This window comes from Molothrus aeneus, chromosome 2 (assembly GCF_037042795.1).
Source record: "Molothrus aeneus isolate 106 chromosome 2, BPBGC_Maene_1.0, whole genome shotgun sequence".
Classification (NCBI taxonomy): Eukaryota; Metazoa; Chordata; class Aves; order Passeriformes; family Icteridae; genus Molothrus; species Molothrus aeneus.
Window position 1 is genome coordinate 77,998,952 of NC_089647.1, and position 14,491 is coordinate 78,013,442.

Sequence of the window (14,491 nt, forward strand, 5' to 3'; positions counted from 1 at the left end):
TATCTTCATTTTTTGTTTATTTTCTGCTATATTGATTGTGTTGGATTCTTACATGCTTTCCTTTGTGTCTTAATATATTGTCTATGTTAATGTAGTTAAGCTTTTCTCTTTTAAAACCTTCATTGGGTAAAACTAAAACTTGGTACGTTAGAAAATGTTGACCTCCTGGGTTGAAAATTTTTATGCTTTACATGTCAAATCAAATTTTCTTTCAAATGAAGTTTGAGTAAAACTTTAAGTTGCATGGAAAAGAGTGTAGTAGCTAAGCTGGGTTTTAAACTCTGTTAAGAGACAAATTACCCCCCAAAACCCAACTAAAAGTGAAAGGTAAATAGAGTACAAAGGGGCTCAGCCTCCACAAAATTACCTGGTCCAATGAGGCTGCCTGGAGAACTTGACTAGTGAGAGAGAATGATAAAATCACAAAACAGCTGAGGTCAAAATGCCCAAGAGAACTTTTCAGTACTTGTGATGGAAATGCATGATGTTTGTAATGTCTGGTAGCAGGATAATGCTGCAACAGGTAAAAGTGTAAAGACTTCTTTCCCTTCTGGAGGACTCCATATGAGTTTTGGACTGGAATTCGTGGCCATGTTGAAGTCTGGGAGTGGCAAATTGGCAAATTTCGGGTTTTTGTTGTAAGTTTTAGCAGTCCCTTGTGTATGTGGTCCTTTAGCCCTCGTAAGGTTTAACAGCAGCCAAGCTGTTGGGCATAACATTCTTTGTTCTGATATCCTGTATATTCTTCTAGGACCTGTATATTCTTCTGGGAATCCTCAAAGTAACTTCCAGAAAAGCATCTAGCTAGGAGATAACTTTGAATTAATCATTTGAACACCACAAAATATTCTCTAATGTAAAATTAAATACTCAAAATGCTGGTTTTCTTATTGTATCAAATTAAAACTTATGTAGGGGTCTGCTATTCTGCTAATAAAAGAACCCGAACCTGATGAAGTAGGATAATGGTTAAGGAACAGATAGGCCTATAACCAGTGCAGCTGAGCTGCTTTCTTGTATGCACTTGTTTTGTAGACCTTCAGTTGCACTGTTTTTGACAATTATCTGAAGTTCCTGACACAAAAAGGAAACTCAAGTGTTGTGGTTGGCCATGGGCTATACGCAACAATACCTTTAAAATCAAATGAACTGGAATGTAGGCCTGAGTTGACAACTCCAGTCTTCTGCTATTGAAAGGATCTATGTGGTAGTTTCTTAATCCCAAAGTGTCCACGTCATACCAGTTTCACCTACCTCAGCCCTGCACGAGTTCTGATTATCTGAAGAGTGTTGATGAAAAAGAGTACATATCTAAAAACAAAAACCTCAAACCCAAATTTGCAATGTGCCCACCAAATAAGAAAAAGGAAAGTCCACAGACATTACCAGCATTGTAGTCTCCATCAAAAAGTGGAGTTGCAAATTTTAAGCTAACCAGTGCTTTGATTACCAATTATAGGCAATAAAGCTTCTGATAATTGATAGCGTCACACTTGCTATAGATCTAAATATGTGCCTGTGTTTGTTCTCTGATTTCCTTCCTGTGACAATGTCTTTTGCTAAAAAGAATACCCAAATAATTAGGTCATATAGGATGCCTGATCTTTGGTTAGAGCTTGATAGGCTATTTTGCAAATTTGGACTAAGATAGGAAGGGCAAAGCTGGATGATACCAGCTCTAATCAGAACAGCAACACACAAGGAACTAGAGACTGTTCAGGATTTCTGCCATTCTATGGGAGACCTGTTTTAGTCACAGTTATGAAGCTTTCAAAATCCTTGAGGGCTCTTTTTCCTGAGAAATAAAAAAAATTAAAGGACTTAGGAAGGAGTTAAGTGTTTGCTTGATGCTTAAGGTGTTTAGATGTGGCTTCAACCTTAAAAAGAACTTCATAAAGCTGGAGGAAAACTGCATTTATGCTTCTGACAATGCTAGAAATTAAGACAGATCTGTTTCATGTGTTCTTGTGGATGAATAGTTAAAGTAAACCCATGGCAACAACTTCTAGTGCTTCATTGTTCAACTCAAGACTGCACTGAAAATCTTTGTTACTAGAAGAGTTGTCTTTATCCTTGTTAAATAGTGCTGCAGATACTTAGGTCCTTCATGAATAAAGGATGTTTTTCCTCTCTTATGTTGCTTAGCACTTAGACATAGGAGACACTGCTAAGATTTTGTAATAACATCTTGGAGAAATTGCATGCAGAAAAATTCCCAGTGAGTAGTAATTAAATTAGAAATGGAAAAGAACGAAGCCCTTCAACAGTGTACTTAAAGCTGGAAGGATTGAAGAGGAGGATGCATGGCATCAGACACAGCTAACTGTTCTTGTACTGGCAAACGCTCTAGCAAATATGAAACTGAGAGTGGAAAGATGTGGAATGGAGAGGGCAGTTTGACAAAGAGTAATTTTCTTCTCATCACTGGTTCAGTTTCTCAGTTGGCTAGGGCAATTGAGAAATCCAGTTTGAACATAAAAGGAACTGGAGTCTTGTGCTGTCAGCTAGAGAGCCAACAAAAGCAATCAAAGATAATTAATTTCAAAATGTGTAACTAGAATTAGTTTTATAAAACCCGATTGGGAGATGTAGTCATAAATGGTTTTAATCCAAGAATTAGCATTAATCCATGTGAGCAATAGCTATACTAAAGTTAGATCTAAGATGATGTATTGACTGTAAACAACTAAAGGAGAGTAAGAGACTAGAAAGTGGACGCTGAGTAATGAGCATAAGAACATGCTGTGGTGAAAAACTGGGAAAGGAATGGCAAGGAAAGAATGATTTTTGTATTGTTTCACCATATACAGCCAGTTTGGTTTTATGGCTGGTAGAACACAGCTGGGTGTAGACACAGAAGAATAATGTCTGTGTCTACTTAGTTTCACTGATGTCAGTAAACACATTGGAGGTCTTCAGCAAGGCTCTGAATTTACTGTAGGTAAGTTTTGGGTGCCTGTTTTAGATGAATTTTTGTACTGGGATATTGACATTGGGATTGAATGATCACTGTTGGAGAGGTTGTTAAAGATTCTGGAAATGAACTGGACGTTCTCTAAGGCTAAAACCCTCAGCCATGAAAACCATGGTGCAGTTCTTCATCATTAAAACAATGTTTCACAGTTCTAGGAGTCACTTAATCAGCTTTACCCCGGCACTCCACTACATCAAGATGGATTTGTTTTTCTGTCTCCACCTGCTGGTACCTGGTTGAGAGGCATCTACATGAAAATAGGAGGATAGGAATTCTTATGCTAAAAGGAGTATTTTATGTCTCTTTAACTTAATGGAATCACCTATTTGTGCAAACACTTGACATAATTTTATAACTCCTAGGGCTTTTATTAACTTCTACCATTACTTGAACATTTTTATTTGTACAATAAAAGGTGGCGCTAAAATTATATATTTCTTTACAGTTTCCAGTTTATTTTGGGAAAATGGTAGTGTAGCTAATGTGCTTTTGGAAGAAATAGTAGTAAATCATTGAGGACTTTTGCTTTTAAAAAATATTTAAAATGTTTTTAGTACCAGTGTGGTTTTGTATATTTTGCACATATGGACGTGTGTTTTAGGCAGTATCATAGCATTCACTTTTTTGCCGCTCTTGTGCAAATATTGTGTATCTGTCATAAGTTTTATATACCAAAAAGCTAAAATAACTGTCCTAACTTTCCGAACTGTTTCTGTATTTATGCAATCAGCAAGTGAAATTCATGATATTTTAAGCATATATTCAGTATACCTTCTTATGGAAAAAGATCAAAAAACTTATCAGAGATTGCAATATATCAATTTTTTTTGTTTTTCTCCTTAGATCACAGCATATTTTTGTTTTCTGGTTTAGAAATGCTCTTTTAAAGCGAAAATTGGAGCATGCATGGATTTATTTTTTTTTCTCGTGTCTTAGCGTTTGGGTTCTAATATGTTAGAACTGTAAAAGAAACAAATGTTGACACAGTGTAAATTAATAACTGTGCTGGGCAGATGACTAAAATCTTTTCAAGCCAGAACTAAGACAATTAGTGCTGCTGATACCAATCAGTTGTTACTTAAAGTTGTTGTATGCATGTGTAAAAATACAGTGGCAGTGAAAAGTTCCTCTATAATGATTTGCAGCTTGTCTTCCTGTAGATTACAGTGTATCAGTTAGCCACTTGTTTGCAGGTAACTAAGTGAAAAAAGATTACCCTGTTTGCTTCCCCCCCTTAATTCTATTTTGCAAATATGTGGGGGAATTTGCAAGAGAAAAGAAATGTAAAAGTTTCCTTCTCAGCTATAATCGTGGCTCTTCATCAGTCATCACTCTTCCTGCATTTTGTTCAAGAGGCTCTAATTGTCTGCATTTGGCAGGTTTAACACTTCCTGACAGAGAGGCTATTAAGGGGAAGTATTCTCGCATAACTGTCACGGGCAGGAACAAAGAACCTTCAAACTCAATGTGTGGAAACCACTAACATTCTTAAATGACCCTTTTCATGCATTTTATCCCTTTAAGCTAAAATTTGGAGGGTGCAGGGTCATGGAAAGCAGCAAGGTGTAATAAAACAGTAAACTCTTGAGGTTTTTTTTTTGGGGGGGGGGGAGTGAGGGGCAAGTTTTTTTTGCTAGATTTATCTCTTGAGTTAAAAACAATTGTTATTTGGAAAAATCTCATTAACAGATGTGACTGGAGTAAAAAGACTTAAAACTGATGTTGCTTTCAGGACTGCTTTGAACTTAACAAGCACCGATTTGTGGAGCAGACTAGCTAATGAAAGGAAATTAAATTTTCTGACAACTTCCCCTGCCAGCCCTCTTATTCTTCATGGGGCTGTTACTAGGTACTGAAGACTTTTAAAGAGGATTTTGTTTTATTATCGGACATAAATGAACCAGGTATGAACATTTCTTATGTATTTTTTTTAAAGTTCTGACCTGGGTGCTTTTAAAATGGATTGCCTTGAAAGCTTTAAAAATATCAGGTTTCAGTTTAATGTTCATAAGTCAGCCCCCATAGTTTCAGACACACTTAGCAGCTGGTGGTTTCCAGACATTACTGCCTTCTATACAAATTTTTTAATGTATGTCATGGGATAGTATAAATATTAGCAAATTTGGATGGAATTTTCAAGCTTAACGTGTACCACTGTAATTTAACCCTTTTTCTTTCTAATTTTGTACAAGGGAGATAGACTGTTATCAGTAGAAATAACTACTGCAGGGGAAGTGATTTGGTTATTGAAATGTAAGTAATTGAAGTACTCTGGTTTTTATTCACTGAGTTTCCCAGGACTTTTTCCTGTACCAGGCTACAGTAGTATGAGACAGCTGAAGCAATAGGTGGCATCAACAAAAGAATTTGTAAAGTTCGCTTATGCAGCTCTTAAATGAAAACAATCATGGGAATCTTCTCCTTTCAGATACAGTTTAAAATGATGCATTTAAAGTTTATTTTGTCTTCATAACGCAGAATTTCCAAAACTGAAATGCTTGTGTTCTTTCTTGAGTAAACAAAACCCATTTGTCTTTGAAGAAGTTCTACAAGGTTTTTTTTTCCTGAACTTGAATTACTCCCAAACAATAGAGAATCAACTCCCCCTACTGACAGCAATCAGGAAAACACAAGGAATATACCTGTGAGGACAGAAACAAGCTGGTAGTGGACAAACTTTAACGATCTGATTTATGGTCCATTATTGATTGTAAACGTCTAAATTCTAGCATTAAATTCCTACAACTGCAGAAAATAATTTTGCGATCCTGGTTGTGTTTCCTGTCAGCTGATTCCTCGTTGCTTTGAGTTTCTCAGTGCACTAATGATGAGGTAGAATTTACATTCCACTTATGGTATTAATTTTACATTCCTCTGGCTGAAAAGGGTCAGGAGGTTGTAAAATCAAACATTAAATGAATCGGAGGAGACAGTAGTGCAATATATGACTGCCCTCAGGACATAGTGCAATGGCTGATGGGATTAACGTTGGGTCTCATTTCCTGCTTTTACAGGATGCAGATGAAGCTGTCAGAATTGCAAGGGAAATTGGTAAGTTCTTAAATTAGCTATGGTGGGATTTGTGTGCCTCTCAGCAGACATGGTTGACTAAATTGAATGTGTAATAAGTAATCCCTATAGAACAAATAATGTTTTAATAGTTTTTAAGTTCCTTGTTGCCCATAGGGCTGGAGGAATCTAGGCATTAACGCCCTGTCTCTTAAATCATCAAATTTGACTTTTCAAACTGGACTTTACAGAACAAGTGCAGCCATGATTTGTGGAATGAATGTAATATGCAGTAATGAGTACCTCACTAAAGGAGTCACCTGAAAGTATATCTGCAATTGGACATGATAGTCAAAAGTTAGGCCTGGTGCACTTCTCTGTATGTGGAGACTGACACCAGTGATGTTATGATCTTCATTCTTCATCGCTGTGTGGACTGCAGCTAGCTTGAATATGATCCAGAGCACCAGCCTTCTGTGCTTACTGGAATAAAGTCACTATTTAGCTTCTGAGTATCTTACAGAATGGTGAAAAGAGCAACCAGCAAATGAGTCTGGGACTAATTTTGATGAAGGTTAAGTGTAATATGTGTTTAATGAGTTTTGGCTTTTATTTACTAAAGCTTGATATTAGTGAAAATGCTAAACCATATGCTTGAAATTACACGTTTTAAAATGCTTTCTAGAGGAAGAATCTAATGCAGTAAGATATCTGATTTTTCTTGGGGTTTTTCTTTAATTTTCCCTTTGAGATTGCAACCATGAGAAGCTATTTAGGTTTATCACAGGTAGATAAACAGCTTTTCACCTATGTCAAGAGCTATTGCTGTGCCTTTATGTGCCCGATAGAAAGTGGGAGTTGCACTGCTACAGATAACTTAGCAGTGTACGATCTTTCTGCTTTCAGTTGAAGTTGGGGCTTTTACCCTGCACTGGTTAACTGCCCTGAAACCCACTTTAGGCTTGTCTGACTTTTAGGCTGACACAATTGAAGTCAGCAGTTTCTGTGGGTAGTCAGGCTTTGTGTCTTCGTTGTGAAATCCAGTGATAACTGATCACTGTCATGGGACCATTACCAAAAGAAAGAGTCTGTTAACCAAACTGGAACATTCAGAAGGGAACGGTAGATAAAATTTGGTTTAGTCCTGTGTAGTAATGTGACATTATTTCAGTTCACTTTCTCTTCAATACCCTTTCTTGCTCTTGTGTTTTAAAGATTTCCTGCAGGTATTTTCTTCAGTTTTGATGAATGTAAGTTAGAAGGCATGCAGTGGCTTTCTAGACACCCTTTAAAATACATTCTTTTTTAATTTTCTTCTGAGTTCTTCTGGTGTTCTGTTGACTGGTTCCTGTCTTTGATATCAGTAGCACTTTGGAGGTCATTATATCAAGGCAGTCTTAAATCTGTGATAATAAAGTCAATTACAGACAGCTGGGTGGTGCTTTATTTAGATGAAAAATTCTTAAACTGCTTTGATACAAGAAAGGTTTGTACTACAGTGCCATGTAGTGAAAGAAAAATATTCCTTCTAGCTTTTTCTCCACCCATGGTTTGAAAAGTTGATCAGTTTGGTTAAGCTTCTGTCTAATTGTAATCACTGACCAGAATTAAAAATAGTGATTTTAATTTCAAAGGATCTAAGACAGAATGAAATTATAGTCTCTTGTGTATATATGTAATGTATTTGTCCTTGTATATGAAGCACTTGATAAGCAGTGAAATACTTTCAGATTGTTTCTAATTTCACTAATTCAGTGTTTCAGTCTTCTTAAAAAAGTGACTGTGGGTCAGTGCTCAAAACAGTAGAACTGTGTATGATGCTCTCTTGCTGCCTCTGTTTTTTTTCTGCTTCTCCCTGCTGTGTTTTGGCCAAATATCCAGTAATAGTGAAGCATGGCACCTCAGAGTTGAGAATGCAGCCTTTACCTGTTTCAGTGACTATTATCTATGGATGCACATTTTCTAGGTGTGGGAGTGAAACCTTCTTTTTGCCCCTGATTTAAGATGTTTTCCAGTATTGTGTAGAGAATGTGACAGGGAAACTAGGTTAAATCAGAAATTGGAAGAAGTTCAGCCACAAATTGCTGTATTGGCTCCTTTCTACTGTCTCTCTTCTCTCTTTCTTGGTGTGGGCTGTTGTGCTCTTCTGATCCTTTCTGTAGTGCTTAATTACATTGGCCCTTTTCCCATGCTGCTTTTAGGTCTGTTTGTAGGATTGTACATTAAGAACTGCTGGCTTCTTAATTCTGAAGCATCAATGAAACTCCAGAAAGTTTGACTCTATTTGAAAGGATTGAGCAGCTATGAAATGCAGTCAGTTAAAACAAAATGAAAAGATGAACAAGATGGTTTTTTGTCATGTTTCATTTGACACGGGTTTAGTTAGTGCTAGCATTTAATGGATATTAATGGATGTAATAATGGATATCGAAAAGAATCTTGTATTGTCACATGGAACATTGCTCAAACTGATATGGCACAATGTGTTCTGTGGTCTACTACCTGCAACTTTATAAAAATGGGTAAATTACTCTAAAAACCATGGTGGCGAAGGGTGGGAGCTAACAGTTGCAGGACATCAGAAGTTTGTTTACTCCTTTTATCATTCAGATTCTCAGAACAGTAACTGTCCTGGAAACAAAGCAGTCCTAACTTATAGCAATACCTATTTAGCAGCAAGAGCAGGTGCAGTGATCTTCAAGTCTGACTGCTTTTTGCTTTCTTGCCTCCTAAGATCTTTAACTCTATCCTTAAGAGGCGTGACAAGATTGGAAAACTATAAAACAAGAGTAGGTTTTAATCTCACATGCGATTTTAATTTCACATAAAGTGGCATCTAATTTGAGGGAGGGATTGAAAACCTAACACCTACTCAAAAACGTGTCTGCTTTGTGAGTCTTTTCATTGCTGTTGTTGTGGGTACTTACAAATAAGTGTTAGAAATTGTTTGCATGCCTCTCTTCCCACAACTAATCCAACCAATCCATGGGAACATACTTTAGCAATTTTGATTGCTACAAAAATGGAGAGTGTCGAGTACTGCATTATGATCCCAGTATCCTCTACCCAATATGCATGCAAAACTTAAATTTTACAAGGCCTTCCTTTCAGTCTTTGGTATTGGCTAAAGAGCTGCTCTGTAGCTGTGCTCAGCTTAGCTCCCCAAGAGCGAGCAGTGTGTAACCTCATATCTCGGCAAAAGCTCCAGTACCCTTATTTTCAGATGACTGGCTAATTTACATGCTAACATATAAAGGTCTGTTGCAATTTTTCCTCAATCAGAAAAGCTGTATATATTTTTTCAAAACAGGCCTTACTTAATTTTTTTAAAATCTATTTCATTTTTACTTAAATAGTGGCTCTTGGCAGCTGCCTTGCTTACAAGACTTGCTGACATATTATCACTGTATATAAAAGGTGGGAGGGAGTGGAAGCAAAGTGATGCTACACTTGCTGAATGATACAATTAACCCATGTATACTCTCTGATAATTTACCAAGTGAGTTGTGATAGATGAATTACATTTTGAAGCATACAAAGACTTACCAAGGCTCATTTTTGATATGCCTGTTTGTTTTGCTTTGGAAACTAAAGAACAGCAAATTGGGACTAGATTCTGGTTACAAAATTAAAATCAGCAAACCATTCAAGAGACTGATATTGTTAGACTGAAATTGGTAGCATAATTAATGATGATTTTTTTCAAATACATATAACACTGAATAACATAGATTAAGTGATGGAAATTGCCTTAGTGCATTTGTCATAATAAGGCATAAAACAATGCTTGTTTTAAAATTTCACTCTTGCAGCTTTTGGGTTGGACAAGGTCTCCAGATGGTGATAGTATTGCCAGGGATTCACTAGTGTTATCCAGTAAAATCTCATTTCTTGTATGGAAGTTATACAAGATGTGCTTTTAGCTTTATTTCAAGATATCCAGTGACTTGTGTAGGAGCCTGGCAGCTGCCAGGGATCTGGAGATGCATCTACAGCATCAATAAAATGCTCTTGTCTAGGTGTTGCATATACTGCATTTCATGAAAATTGGTTGAACTTCGCTGTTGCTGTATGTAATCTAGAATTATTTTGAGTTCACCCCTTAATTTCTGGGATTATAGAGGCCTGGATCAGGTAATTGTTACTCTGTGGCTTCTCCTGTATCCTTCTATGGGCAGTATCAGATACTTCACAAGAAAATCTAAGAGACTCTAGAAAGGTTATTTGCATGGCTCTGTTTGGTCTTAATCTTGTATGTTGTAATGAGAGACTACTTTAGACTCCAAGGCATGGAGATTTATAGCCTTTTGGTAATCCATGCCTATAGGAGCTTGGTTTGTGCTCTACATATGCTTAACTATGACCTCTCTACAGCTTTCAGCCACATGAATGTTTTACAGCCTGGGGTTTCACAGTCTAATAATGTGTTAAGTTGGAAACTATTTTATCGATTCCCACCCCACCCCCCCCCCCATTTCTTTGTTAATTTAATGTTCTTGTGTACTGTTACTGCTTTTCTGCCTTCCAATCAACACTACTGTTCCTTATGCTTCTGTCATGCCTTTTTTTTTTTTTAATATCCATTTCAGACTTTTTAAGAAAACAAAGATTTTCCAGGTCTTGCTGGTTTTAATTTTCTTCTCCTGAACCTCCTTTCAGTTAGATCACTGTGAGGAGGACGTGGGAATATTGTACTGCTGTCACTTAACAGAGCAAGAGTAGATCTATATTCCAGAAAGAAACTGTAAATATCAGTAACGCATATGACAGTAGACTGGACCACTTCTAGGAACCATATTCAGTTGTCTCTTTCTGTCCCCAGATCAAAGCCTTTTACACAATATATCTTCAGTTCACAAGGACTGATGGACTCTTCTTGGCAGATGATATCAGATGGTCTCATATTTGCCTAATGTTGTGATTTTCATTAAATATTCTGGAGACCAAAGGCATTAAGAATTTTCTGCTATCCTAGAAATGTCAAAAGCATTTTAATCAGATCCTTGATTTTTAGTTTTCTGCATGTTCCTGTAGAGAAAGGTGAAGTTCTCTGGTATGATGGAATTGTATCTGGAAGTTGCTTTGAATGAAATGATTTGTAATAAAAGATAAACAATCATTACCAAATCTGCATTTAAACTGTGTGCTTTGTTACTGTAATTTTCTAGTTTTCAGAAAAGGAAGATCCTGCCTTATATCCATATTACAGTATCTTGCTCTATGAGTAAGATATTGCTGGTTATGTACAATGCTGACAGATTTATGCTCCTTGTTTTGTGTTTTTTTTTTTACTACATGTGCATTTGGGGAGAATACTTTTTTAATTGTAAACAAAAGTAATCTGTGTTCTGATACTGTTACATTATATCTAAGCAGCACAGCTCTCAAGCTGCTCTGTTATTTAAAATGTTCTGCACTAGAAATGTTGATAAAGATACATATTTGTTTACTCAATCTTTAGACTTATTTTATGAAGGTCTACTAATTTTTGCTATTAATTAAAAAAATATTATTTAGGCAGCCACAAAGGAAAAAAAAATATTCCTAAAGAAATGTGAACTTAAAAAGGTCAAATGCCTTACTCATAAATCACTTCATTATTTGGAAATAATTCATTCAGTGTTTTTTTTTGGTATAAATGAATTGGAGAAGACAGCCTTTCTTGGCTGTAGAAATTACTGCACTGACAGCTAAGTTTTGAAAAGAAAAAATTCTCCTCTGTTCTCCCTGCAAACAAAGTGTTTTAATAAACGAAGTTATTGTCTGCTGGCTTTATTGGACATGTGGTCAGTTGTCATGTTCCTCTGACCAACTGAACAAAGTTTGAACTTCTGTCTAATTGTTCCCCGCTGTTAGGCTACCCTGTCATGATCAAGGCCTCAGCAGGTGGTGGTGGGAAAGGCATGAGAATCGCTTGGGATGATGAAGAGACCAGGTGAGATGCTGTCCAAAAGCTTGCCTTGATGAATGCTGCAGTTACTGAAGTCCCATTAAGCCATTGTGAGCTGACAGTTGAGCAGATATGAAATGTTACACAGAGAAATTGGATATTATTTAGTTTTCTCCCTTTAGCATAGCGAGACATATACTTTGGAAGTTTGCATGTACCTATTTCTAATTAATTATTGCATAAACCTTACCTTACAAAACATCATCCATTAATTTGAGTAAAAAACCAACTTTTACAACTGCTGTTAGTCCAATGTTAGACTGTAAATAACATTTTGCTGTATGCCTTTCAGAATGCTAATTTATTAATTTCTCTGTGTTAGGTAGAATATTTATTTGCCCTGATTCACAAACATTAATGCATGCCATTAGTTCTGTTAAAGTTGATGAGTCTGATCATTCATACGTGGGAACACACACGGTGTTACCAGAATGTGCTCTAATAAATTGCATACTTCTGTGTTTAAACCATTTGTATCAGCAAACTATTGTACTTTTGTCTGTTTTGAAACAACACATGTTTCAACACACAGATGTTTTCATGTCTCTTATTGGTCGTCTGAATCCTGAATATTGCATGATGCTTTGTTGTTGACTCAGAATTTTACAATCCCTTCTCTGCTGATGTTCTGGCAGCGAGGGAGCCCGATTTCAACTCCATGTGCTGCTGATCTTACAGGAACATGTATTTTCTGATTTTTTAAACTTGTAATGAAAAGCCTGTTTGATCCAGAATAACGCTGAAGGTTTCCTTTCTGCACGGAGGGAGCAGCACATGTGCTGGAATAAACTCAAAGTACAACTGAAATTTTCATTAGTTTAATTTAGCCACCTGCAATACTTCCCTGTTGTTTTTCTATCCCCTGTTAAATTTTTGTTTGTCAAAACCTAAAAATTGGATGAAGGAATAATGAATGTCTAGCAGTTAAATTTTAGATTTAAAGAAAACATGATGGGTTTATTTGTACCATGCTCTATGTAGTCCATTTGTATTCAAATCTAAATAGGAAAATAATGTTTTGTGCATTAGAATGAAGATCTAGAATAACCTTCTTTCTTAAAAAGATACTTTGTTTCTACTGCTTTAGAATCCAAAATTGCTGCCTTGATCTTGTGCAGGCAGCAGTTCATCTGTTGGACTTGAAAGGAAGGAGTTCATTTCTTGTTTAGTTCAGAAAGAAGCAAAGAAGCTTGATTAAAGTAACTGTTTTAAAATAAAAGTGGATGTTTTAAAATAAAAATGGATCTAAAGTCATGATTGCTAACTTATTTTGGAGAAAGGCTGTGGTTATGGAAACCACAGCCAGTGCCCAACCACCCTCTGGGTGAAGATTCCCCTTGTTTGAAACATACTTTTGGATTTTCAGACTAGTTGAAAACCTTTCTTGTTTCAACTGGCTTTGTGTACAATAAGGAGCCTTAACTTAATGTGTGGCATGATGGTGGAAATAACCACTGGAAGTGGAAAAGACTGATCTGAGGAACTTAAGTACTACTGTTACAGAATTGTTCTCTGTGGTAACTTACTGCTTCATCTTTCATGTCCCTTATATATGCCAAATGATGACAATTGTTTTAGATCCTCTATTATCTATATAATAATATATTATATGATATATTATTAATATGATAATTATTATTCCTGCTATAGCTAAGATTTCTGTTAATTTTCAGCTAGTATTTCTAAAAGAAATACTGGTACAGTGTTGTCAATGTTACAATTTGTTTTTTGAAACAGCTGTTCACACGCTCTTCACTGTGGAAGTCTGCAATGTTGACCCCCTCTCTGGGTAGGGCTGCTGTTGTGTTTTTTAAGATCTGAGCCCCTCCCAATCCTCAATTTTATTGCTTTTTTCCGAATTTTGGTCAAGTTCTAGAGTTGAATTTTGTGTACAGTTCAAACCACTGACCCACATCTGAAATTGAAATAGCCTTATGTTCACTTTAATGTAATCCCTAGCTAGATTTCTTGGTTTGGAGAAGTATAATTTAGCATGCCTTTTCTTCACCTAATAGATGCCTACTTGAAATTATATTGAAAATGAAGGGCAGATTTCTGAAAAGCAGTTTACCTTAAGTTCAGGTTGGTAGATTTTTTTTTTCTTCAGCCTGAGAAAGTTCTGCTGTGCTCTATATCTAAAACTATTTTTAACTGAGTCCTTGATCATGCCAACTCTGGTCTTGTATGTGAAGAGCCTCTGTGCTTGCACCCCAGCAAAGCTGATCTGAAAGTGCTTTCCAGGCACAGGCAATGTGAAGTTCATGATGCAGTACAGCAGAGCATGACCAGGGCATGTGTCTGACTGTCTGCACCTCATCTGTATCATTCCCTCTTTGTGCAGAAACCGAAGGCTTCTTGCTTCCAGTAAGCTCATAGCAATTGGACATCTAACTAAACCTTTAGGCTTCATGGCTGCAAAAGGTGGCCTGGCAGCTCTGAAAAGGAATTAAATTCAGGACTCTGTCTTTTCCAAAGAAGAGACTGAAATTTTCTGGCAGAGGTTGTGATGGGTGTTTGCATGTGAAGGCACTTACTTGCTTGTAAGTTGAGTGTCAGAG

At 36.5% G+C, this 14,491-nt stretch overlaps 1 protein-coding gene across 1 annotated transcript in view; it reads left to right on the forward strand.

Annotated features, from left to right (window-relative positions):
• PCCA (propionyl-CoA carboxylase subunit alpha) overlaps positions 1–14,491 on the forward strand; it is a 273,855-nt gene that overhangs the window by 78,653 nt on the left and 180,711 nt on the right. Inside the window, exons 8-9 of the mRNA XM_066545147.1 lie at positions 5,989–6,025; positions 11,840–11,918. Of these exons, the coding sequence (XP_066401244.1) occupies positions 5,989–6,025; positions 11,840–11,918 (116 nt within the window). The remainder of the gene's footprint in view (positions 1–5,988; positions 6,026–11,839; positions 11,919–14,491) is intronic.